This window comes from Chelonoidis abingdonii, chromosome 21, assembly GCF_003597395.2.
Source record: "Chelonoidis abingdonii isolate Lonesome George chromosome 21, CheloAbing_2.0, whole genome shotgun sequence".
NCBI classification, from domain to species: Eukaryota; Metazoa; Chordata; order Testudines; family Testudinidae; genus Chelonoidis; species Chelonoidis abingdonii.
Genome location: NC_133789.1, coordinates 2,288,971 through 2,299,187, shown reverse-complemented (window position 1 = coordinate 2,299,187; position 10,217 = coordinate 2,288,971). Strand labels below are relative to the sequence as shown.

At 58.6% G+C, this 10,217-nt stretch overlaps 1 protein-coding gene across 1 annotated transcript; it reads right to left on the bottom strand.

Annotated features, from left to right (window-relative positions):
• Positions 1–1,946: 1,946 nt before the first annotated feature.
• Positions 1,947–8,111, bottom strand: LOC116829901 (keratin, type I cytoskeletal 19-like). The gene is made up of 9 exons (XM_032788987.2): positions 7,781–8,111; positions 7,053–7,181; positions 6,240–6,322; positions 5,165–5,321; positions 4,504–4,665; positions 4,100–4,225; positions 3,645–3,865; positions 2,823–2,860; positions 1,947–2,180 (listed from the first exon to the last, which is right to left on the bottom strand). The coding sequence occupies exons 1-9, from the start codon at positions 8,039–8,041 to the stop codon at positions 2,071–2,073; spliced, it is 1,287 nt and encodes a 428-aa protein (XP_032644878.1). The 5' UTR covers positions 8,042–8,111; the 3' UTR covers positions 1,947–2,070.
• Positions 8,112–10,217: the final 2,106 nt, after the last annotated feature.

Here is a 10,217-nt window from a genome sequence, read left to right as displayed (position 1 = left end):
CAACAGAGGTTGGCACACTCCAGAGCACGGAGAAAGTGGGGGCTTGGCAAACCCCTGTACGGCCGGGCCCCGCTAATGGAAAGGCAAGGAAAGGGCTGAATTCTTTGGATGGTCACTGCTTTGCTGTCCAGACTCCATGGGGCCATTCCTTGCTAGGCAGCCTGTCTAGAGACACATGCCAGGGGAATCCCAGTGATGCGGTTCAGCCAGTTCCCTGTTCGGATCATGCAGCTGAAGATGTTGTCCTTCAAATTGACATTCTGCTCTCTGCCCCAACGGGAGCCTATTCCAGCTGCAGTGCTTAGAGCCCCAACTCCAGTGTTATTAACACCCTGGTAACCCTGTCGCTCTGCAGCCCCAGGCGAGACATTTCACGTGTACCGAGACCCTTTCATCCCGCAGGCCCAGGACACTGGGGCCTTGGAAAGGCCTTGTACAGACTGGGGTCATTGCCTGGCAGCTCTGGCCCCCCACAGGCAGCAGAGTGGGGGACAGCAGCCACCAGGGAACTCTAGCCAAACCAGGGGGGGGTTGTCGCTGAATGTGCAGCTGACGTGACTCTGACCCAATGCGCCTGGATGCATCCTGCATTCGCTGTCACTGCCCTAGCAACAACCAGAGGGGAATGAGTCCAGCTGGGCCTTCCGCTCCGGCCAGGTAGGGAGCAGAAAAGAGGTGACTCTCGGATTGTCTCCTCCAAGGATGAGCAAGTGCTTGGAGCTGGGACTCTTCCGTGTAGGCTACTTGGGTCGCTGTGCCCAAGGGCTGGTCTGTGCTGACACCCAGTGGCCATGCCTGGGACACAAAGCCAGGGTATTTGCTGTAGCGACTGTTAGCCTGAGCAAAAATGTGTGCCAGGGAAATGTGAATCAAACACCCTGGGCAGGATTTGGGATGTATCCGCTGGGCCAAAGGCATCAGTGTCTCCCAAACTGCTCAGGCACCAAGGGGCGCCAGGGTGGGTGAATGAGCAGCAGAGCCATGGCACAGAGGGATGGAAAAGCTCCATTTGGCCTCTGCCAAGGCAGGATTGTGCCCCATAGTCTAGCGCCCAGGCCTGGCCGCCCTGGCCAGGACAGCAGGGTCAGATCTGTGCTCCCTTGTTATTGAAACGCCCACCTCCCCCCTTGCAGACAGGAAGAAAGGGGGCGGGAGGCTAAATCTGACCCATCCTTCGGTGACTGGGGCTTGTTCACCAGGAGCTCCCCATGGCCACGCTGTGACCTCACGCCTACGGTCACATGCTCCCTCTCCCAGCCTGCTCTGACTGGATCTCAGAACTGTGGGGGGCCCAGGGCCCAGGGGCCTCTGAAAACAGTTTGCAGCAGCTAACTGTCCGGCTGCACCTTCCCCCCCAGGCCCAGAGACCCCAGCCAGGGACCCAGCTCCTCTCCCTGGGGCTCAGCTCAGAGCTCATGGGCCAGGGAGGGAGGGATGAACTAGCCGCTGCTGCCTCCTAGTGCCTGCAGACAGGACTGCGGGTCTCTCTCTCCTGGAGTTCTGGGACCTGCCATAGGGACCTCTCCTTGGGGGCAGTTGTACCAGGCTCAAGGAGGCTAATCACTAGCTGCCACCTGGCTGCAGTTCCAGAGGGGAGCCCAGTGCCTCCAGAAGGCACCAGCAGCTAAAGGGGGCCTGTCTCCTGCATTAACTTTCTCCCTCCTCCAGGGCTGGGACCACACCGTTCAGTGCTGCAAAGCACCAGCCAGTGTTTATGGTCTGCTACGCATGTGAGTCCACAGAGTGGAGGGGCTAGTGGGGCAGAGCATGTGGGGTAGGGGGAGGTTAGTGGGGCAGTGCAGGGGGCTGGTGAGGCTGTGCGGGGAAGGGTGCCCTCACGCTGGGTTGGAATCCTGCCTTGGCTCACACATGCCATGAGATTGCTGGGTCTCCCTTGGGCCCCACTCCAGAGAGCCCCACACAACAGCCCCATCCTGAGCCCGTGCTGCGCCACTTGCTTTATTGGAACCCAAAGCCACAGAAAACCAAGCGCAAAATCAGTGGGGCAGGGGCAGCTGGGACCCGATTGGTGGGGAGGGATCCCCCTTTCTTCCCCAATCCCAGCATGCCTCAGAGGAGCTGCTCCACCTCTTCCGGGTGGGAAGACACCACTGTGCCATCCAGCAGCTTCTCAATCATGGTCTTCACCCTCCTGGAGGTGGGGGAGCTGTTAACAGGCTCTGGGAGAAGGAAAACAGGAGAGTGGGGCTGGGGAATTAACTGTGCAGCGGGGGTGGGCGGAGAATCACCTGCTCACACGGTGCCAGGCACCCCGTGATTGCCCAGCAGCGGTGGGGAGAACCCCAGCCCCACTGCAGGGGGCACAGGGACATGCCATGCTGTGACCCCTGCCCGCCATGGTGTAGTCAGCCTCCAAGTCTGTTGCCAGTTCCCGTCTGGCCCAGGACAGCAGTGACTGAACAGTGTCACCCCCCTCCCCCCAGGGTGTTCGGGCCACGGGTTCGGTCCTGCCCTCAGTGGGCAGCTCTCCCAGTGCCAGCACCGCCACTGGTCTCTGGCTGCAGCCCCTGCAGAGAGGCTGAGCCTGGCTGGGCCGCAGAGTCCGGGTGCCCCGCTGCCCTGGCAGTCACATGTGAGGCTTGTCCCAGAGGCAAAGGAGAGGCCATGACTGGGCTGCACCTGCTCTGTGACACCCAGGGGTCTCCGTCCCCAAGAGCCAGCCCCCCTCCCCCCCAGCACCAAGCTCTGTATTTAACAGGCAGAATAAAGAGAGGGGAGGGGCAGGGTGATCCCCGGGAGGGCACAGCCCCTTGGACGCTGCCCGTGGGTCAGGCCAGCGCCCCTCTCCCTCCTTCACTCACCTGGGGGTGTCTGTCTCCCAGGTGACTTGGCGTCAGATCTGCAGAGAGAAAGGACAAGCACTCAGCTGAGCCAGGGAGCAGCAACCCAAAGCCACCAAAGGCCCCTCCTGGGCTCAGCCTCTCCCTCCTCGGGATCCTGGCCAGGAGTCTGATCAGGTGCAGCCTCTGCCCCTCCAGCCCCCAAATCCCTTGTGATTCTCCCAAAATGCTGCAGTGTCCCCTTTTCTGCAGCAAAGCGAAGGTCCAGGCACCTGCATATGGGCCTTGCTCTCTCTTGCCAGCATTGAGCCAGACAGCAGGGACCCCATCTCATGGCTGCTGGAGAACCAGGGAATGGGGCCAATACCCAGAAGAGAAGGGAGGGGGGAGACCCTTACACAGGGCTCTCCTCAGCACTGAGGTAGCATGGCCTAGTGGTCTGGGCCTGGCCCTTCTCTGAGACTCCCCTGGCCAATCCCCGCCCTTCATGAGTTCTTCATTTTCCTCCTGAAGTTCCAGGCTGCCATTGTGCTGATCAGTGGCCACAAGGGTGCTCTAAGAGAGGCATTTTGCCAAGCTCACCCTCATTAATAATGTGACGGGCGGGGGTCAGTATCACTAGCCCCATTTTAAAGCTGGGGAGACTGAGGCACAGAGAGGGGAAGGGATTTGCCTACAGTCACACAGTGAGTCACTGCTGGGAATAGAACCCAGGAGTCCTAACTCCCATCCCCCTACCTCCTGCCCCAGACCACACTACCCGTACAGCGAGTACTGCCCGTCTGAGGGTCTCCGCCCGCCCAAGCCTGAGGCCCCTGGAGCTCAGAGCTGCGTATCTCTGACCTGACATCGTCACCCTCCAGGAGGCGCCGGTAGGTGGCAATTTCCATCTCCAGCCTGGTCTTCAGATCCAGCAGCTGCTGGTGCTCTTCAGCCTGGCGCTGGGCGTCAGTTCTCAGCTGCACCAGCTCGGCCTCCTTCCTAGCGCCACGCCCCCTCAGCTGCGTCAGCTTGCCCCCATAGCCAGCCTGGGTCTCAGCCAGTGTGCCCTCGAGAGCCTCTTTCTGAAAGCAGAGGTGGGATGAGCCCAGCTGCAGACGCTGTCCCAGGTGCACGCGGTGGAGCGACACCCTGGCTGGCTCATTAGAGCGAGGCCAATAACCGCTTTTTCAGTTCAGCCAAACAATTGGGGGCGGGAGGGGGAGCGTCTCAGGCCGACCCGAAAGGAACATTTTTCGCAGCACCGTTCTACAGCCGCTCTGACCCCAGCCTTGATGGCAAGAGGCCTGTGTACCCACCATGCTGTGGAGTGACTGCAGCTCAATCTCCAGGCCCTGGACTACGCGCCTGAGCTCCGTGATCCTCGTCCTGGCTCCCTGGGCAGCCGCTGAGCTGGTGGCCACCTCCTGGGTGACCATCTCACACTGCACACAAGAGAAGAGCCTCAGGGGCCGGAGGCACTAGCAATGGCAGGTGCCATCCCATGGCTCAGGGGATATTTTGCATCCTCTCTGGCATGGGATGGAGAGAGACACCTGGACCGTGGGGATGTGTGACCCGGGTCAGTGCAGCCACCCACCACCAAAGCTCCCGCGATGCGCAGGAATGGGACCACATGCCAGAGATGAGCAGTAGCAGAGCAAACCATCCGCCACAGGGCAGGCACAGACCATCTTGTGGCTTGTTGCTGAGAGGCCTCTACCTGCTGCTTGTGCCAGGCCGCAGCCTCCCTGCGGTTCCTCTCAATGATGTCCTTGTATTGGTCCCGGATCTCTGCCAGGGTTTTCACCAGGTTGACACCGGGAGCAGAATCCACCTCCACACTGACTGAGCCTCCCAGGTTACCTCGGAGAGCAGCTGTTTCCTGCAGGATGTAATGGGAACCAGTCCCTGTGAGAAGGAGCAGGAGGCTGGGCAGTGGGCGGGGGGGAGCCAGACAGCACAGTGGGCTGGGGTGACTTAGCCAAGGAGGCTGGGCAGTGGGCAGGGGGGAGCCAGACAGCACAGTGGGGTGGGGTGACTTAGCCAAGGGAAGGAGTTTAGTTAATCCCCAGAGGATGTTTCTCCAGACCATGGATGCAACATCCCATGTGGCAAGATTGGCAGACCAAGCTGGGTACGTGAGAGGCCCAGGGCTGGAACAGGAGAAGGGGCTGCGGATCGGGCTTGAGGTGCGTTTGCAGAGTTGGGTGTTGGAGGAGGCCAGGCCTGGGCTAACAGAGGGGCTGCAGGTCGGGCTTGAGGTGTGTTTGCAGAGCTGAATGTGGGAAGTGAGGGGAATTGTTACTGAATCACACACAGCTTCTCAGTCTCCCTTTTGTGGGCCCCCGAGTGACCCTGTCTGACCCTCACAGTGACTGCACCTCCCCATGGTTCTTCTGGAGTTGAGCCAGCTCCTCCTGCAGGCTTTCCAGCTCCTCCTCCAGGCTGGCTTTGCTCAGGGTCAACTCGTCCAGGACCTTGCGCAAGGCGCTGATGTCGCTCTCCCCGCCCCGCCGGATGGCCAACTCCGACTCAAACCTTTATGGAGAGGCTGCGTCTCAGTGACCCAGTCACCGCTACGTGGGTCCTGGACACCCGCAGGGACCCTGCTGGCTGAGCATGGAAACCCGGCCAGGTTTCTCCTAGAAGTGCTACCGACCCAATGTCCCCTGCTCTGGGACCCTCACACAGACGCCATCAGCCAGCCCTTGTGCCTGGGGCTGAGCAGAGTGCATGGGTGGCTGCAGCCAGGAAAACATTCACCTCAGCTGGGTTTTCAAAGCAGCTGTCATGATCGTGAGCCCTTTGGGGCAGGGAGCACGTGTGTACAGCTCCCAGCACCATGCGGCCTCCGCCCACACTCAGGCCTCTAGACACTAACACAAACCAAATCATCATAAATAGAGAGTTGCTGGTAACCAGATCCCCAAGGCCCCACCCCCCTGCCCCACCTCTTCCCTGGAGGCTCCACCCCTTTTCCGCCTTTCCCCCCAGGTTCCACCCCCATCGCTTGCGCCTCTGTCCCTTCACTCCATCACTTACTGGATCATCTCAAGGAGCCTGCCTGCAGGTAGGAGGCAGTCCTGGCAGAGCAGGGGCTGGTGGGGTTTGATAACCTGGCTCCTCTCCCTGCTCCAGGTAACCAGGCTTTTGGTCAAGTGCCATTTAGGGTTGCCAAGATCCCTTTTTGACCAGACTTTCCAGTCAAAAACCAAGAACCTGGCAAGCCTAAATGGTACCTGGACACAGAAGCCAAAACCCGGCCGAGTAGCAACCCTAAATAAATAACACCTGCCAGTTCACCGACCTCCTTTGCATGCGCAAATGTCTGTCTCGCCTGCTGAGGACGTGCTTGCAAATGTCGCTGGGGCCCTTTCAGAGGCTGCTCTGAAAATTTTGTCCTTAAAGAAAAAGGAGGAGGAGGAGGAGGAAGGGTGCCCAGTGACAACCCCTTACTTCACTCTGAAGTCGTCAGCAGCTAGGGTGGCATTATCAATCTGCAGGATCAGCTGGGCGTTGCTCGTTGACGCTGCCTGGACCTGCAGAAGGAGGGAACGGGTGCTGCTGTTGCTTTACTGGATGACAGCCGGGTAGGTCAGGTACAGTCAGTGACCTGTTGGCTACCCCCTGCTCCTACGTGTGCCACACTCCAGCTCTCAGGTGTATAGTGCTGCAGGGCGGGTTGTCAGCCCCAGCAGATCTCAGAATAGTGGCTCTTCAAATCCCATTGCAGTCGAAGTGGAAATATGAGCATGATGGGAATCAGAATGAAGAGAAATTACCATCTGCCGTCACAACCCCTCACACACACACACCCGTCAGGGAAGGATTCAGACAATCTGAATGCTCCTGCTTTCCATTGCTGAGCTGCATTCATTTTTCACACTCATACAAAATGTTGGTCCCTATTTCAGCAGAGAAATAGTGAATGCTGCTGATCATTGAATTACTATTATTAGGGTTCAGAGTCAACACCCCTCTGAGATGAACAGCAACAGTTCACACCACTCAGAGCTATTGGCTGAGGCCAAACACGGCTCAGGCTGGTGTCTCTGCACCAGCCACACCAGAGTCACAATGGGAAGATTAGCTTCCTAATTACAATGGCTTGTGTGCTTTAAAGGAAGGCTCAACAAGCCCCCACAGGGCAGCCCCTAAAATCCAGCCCCTGTAACAACACGGGGCAGTTCCTGGAGGCAGGGGGGGACATGGAGCCATGAGTCCATGCCAGGTCTCCCCCCTTAGGGGAAAGACTCAGAGTCCCAGTACCTGTGATCTGAGCTCCGCAATGGTACTGAAGTAGCCACTCAGGTCCTGGCTTCCAGCCAGCGCTCTCTTTGCATAGACTTCCCGGATCTGCCGCTCCAGCTGCCCATTGGCTTCCTCGAGAGACCGCACCTGCCAGGGCATTGAAGGCAGGTGAAGACCCAAGCGGATGGTGATGGAAAAGACTTCTCACCCGTCAGGGCCTGGGGGCCTGGGCTCTCTCTGCGACGGAGTCTGGTAACAAAGCCGAACCCACATCACTGCCTCAAGGGGAGGGCGATGCCACCATCAGCTGCTGGGGGGCACGGCCTTGGGGAAATCCTTTGCTTACAGCAGGTTTATCTGTACATTGGGGGGCTGGGTTTCAAAGTGGCCTCAGGCCAGACTCTAAATAAAGCTCTAGGAGCCTAGAGACTATGGTGATGGGCAGCCTAGCGAGAGAGATTTCTGCACCCACGTGGCTTGTGCACTCGCCAGAACTCAGCTCTGCACTTGCACTGGTATTTGTATAACCCACTGGTGCGTGTGTCGGCTGCCCTGTGTTCGTCCAGCCCTCAGCACCATGGGGCTCCGTTCTCAGCTGGCCCCTCGTTACTGCCATACCAAACAGGGTTACCAGGAAGAATTCACGGGATGTTCCCTTATCTAGAGCTTTGCTGCCCGCTGGGTTTCACTTGCTCTCCTGCTAGCCGTGAGGCTGCTTTCCAGCCCCTCAAGTCCCGCACACTCACCATCTCCAGGTAGGCAGCCAGGCGGTCGTTCAGGTTCTGCATGGTGTCCTTCTCGTTCATGCTGAGGAGGCCTGTTTCCCTGGCACCTCCTCCCAGCCCAGGCCTGACTATACTGGCATTGCCGGAAAACAGGCGGCTGCTGGTGCTTCCAGCCCCTCTGCAGACACTGAGCCCTCCCAGAACACCCGCCTGCAGCCTCACCATGCGGACCCAGCTCAGCCTGGGCCCCAGAGTAACCCCAGAGCGGGAGAAACTGGCCATGGTCGGCTGAAGGCACCTCACAGCCCAAATCCCTCCCAGTGCAGAGTGACAAGAAGTCAGGCTGCACCGAATCCCCAGGGAGTTCCCTTATATAGGGAGTGGGGCTGAGGCAATGCACCTGACCTCTCCCCTATTGCCCAGGCAGCAGCCTGCACTGTCACCAGCTGGAACACAGACAGCTGTTGACTTGTTTTCTTCTGTTTTCAGCCAAACTTGCTTTACAACAAGAGGGAGGCCGGGCCTGGATTCTGATCTGTCAGCCTCAGCTGTGCCGCTGGCTGAGGGGGAACAGAATCTGGCCCTGTGTGTTTACAAAGCATGCTCCAGTCCCCGCAGCGTGCCAAGGAAAGTGGGCACAGAACGCCTGGATGCATCCCAAAGGACACCCAGTGTTATGGGTGCCAGGCAGAGCATCCCTGAGACCCACTGCTGGCTGCGTAACATTTGGAGTCATCTTCCCGGGATGCACAGATCACACAAACCCTACCTCAGCCATGGCTGAGCACTCTCGGGAGGTGACCACGGCCCAGCTGACGCTCAGGTTGCCCCAGCCCCCCTAAGCAGTGGCCTCCTCAGCAGCCAGTGCCTGGGCCCCTCTCTGGCAGGAACACAGGCTGGAGGGCAGGAACACAGGCTGGAGAGCAGGACGGCTCACGTGGCACCAGCCCCGCTATTGCACACATTGCTAGTGCCGTGCACTCAGAACACCCATGCTCACGTCCCTGCGTGCAATGGGACGCGTGGCCAGCACACTGTGCGAGACCTCTTTGGAAAGGAGCCCTTGAATAAAGAGGAGACACTACTGAGTGTCCAGCACGCTCTATCCTGGGAATAGCAAATACAGACGTCAGACTGCGATTCCGCTTCGAGTAAGGCACAGCTCTGCTTCCACAGCTGTTGGGGTCCTTCCAGGAGCACAGCTGCATTGCCAGGAATTCCCTGCCCCAGCTAACACCTCCCAGCCTCAGCACTTGTTTGTGAATCGCTACCTTGTGGGTACGGCATAAGCCCCTCAGGCATTCGGAACAGCTGCATCGCACCACCCGGCTACTGGGGCCTTCCTCACTCTGTTCCAGCTAAAGACCCAATAGCCGGAAGCGCAGCCTCTTAGAATTAGAGCCACGAGCTCAATTAAAACTCTGTGCAGTCTCTTACACCAGAGCAGCTGCACACCTTCCAGAGTGCAGGACATGTCACTCCCCAGCGCTCAGCTCCCCCCTTTCTGGGTCGTTAGCATGGTCAAATAAGTGTTGTGTGTGAAGAATCCAGCCCATGGGGCCTCGAGGCTGGGCGTGTGGGAGAGAGGAGGTGACAGAGCGAATGCTGGGGAAGAAAAGCTGGTTAGTGAGAAAGTTTGAGCCTGGAGGCTGTGTCTGAGCTGCAGAAGAGAAACAACAGGAAGCCAAAAGCTGGCTTAGGCACCTGAGTGCTGCTAATTATCCCAGGTTTACCCAGGTAACCATAACCCCAGCTTGTCTCTAGCCCTTTTCATCAGTATCTCAAAGCACTTTACAGAGGCCAGTAGCATTATTTTACAGATGGGGAAACTGAGGCACAGATCGGGGAAGTGACTTGCCAAAGTTACCCAGCAGGCCCGAGGCCAAGGACCCCAGGCTCCTGAGTCCCTCTCCAGTGCCCTAAGCACATGCTGTGCTGCTGAAGGTACCAGATCTGTTTCTGCAGATCAGACCTGCAGCGCTGCCCTCCCATTCCATCCAGCAGCCGTGGTGGAGAGCCAGCAGAAAAAGGATTAATCAAGCACTACTTTAGTTGCCCCCAGCCAGGACCCGGCCTGCGTGCCTGGGGCAGTCGATGTGGGTGTAACAAGGTGAACCAGTGGGGCTGGTGCCTGAGGAACTGATTCTGTTCTCAGCTCCATGCAAAGCAGAGCTGGAGTCCCGGCCTGCCTGTATGTTCTAGTTCTGGTTCCAGCTGGGGCACTGAGGGTCGCACACGCTGCCTGCCCTCAGTATCTGCCTCCATCTGTCTGGTGTGTATGGACGGCGAGTGGCCTGCGGCACTGCAGCCACGTCCATCCAGGGACACATACAGGCCAAGCCAGCTGGCCCAGCATCAGCCACCGGCAAACAGCAGCAGCTGAGGTGACCGAGGTGGCAGGACGTTTGCAGAACGGGAGGAGCTGAAAATATTTCTGCAGAAAAACTATGTGGCCAGG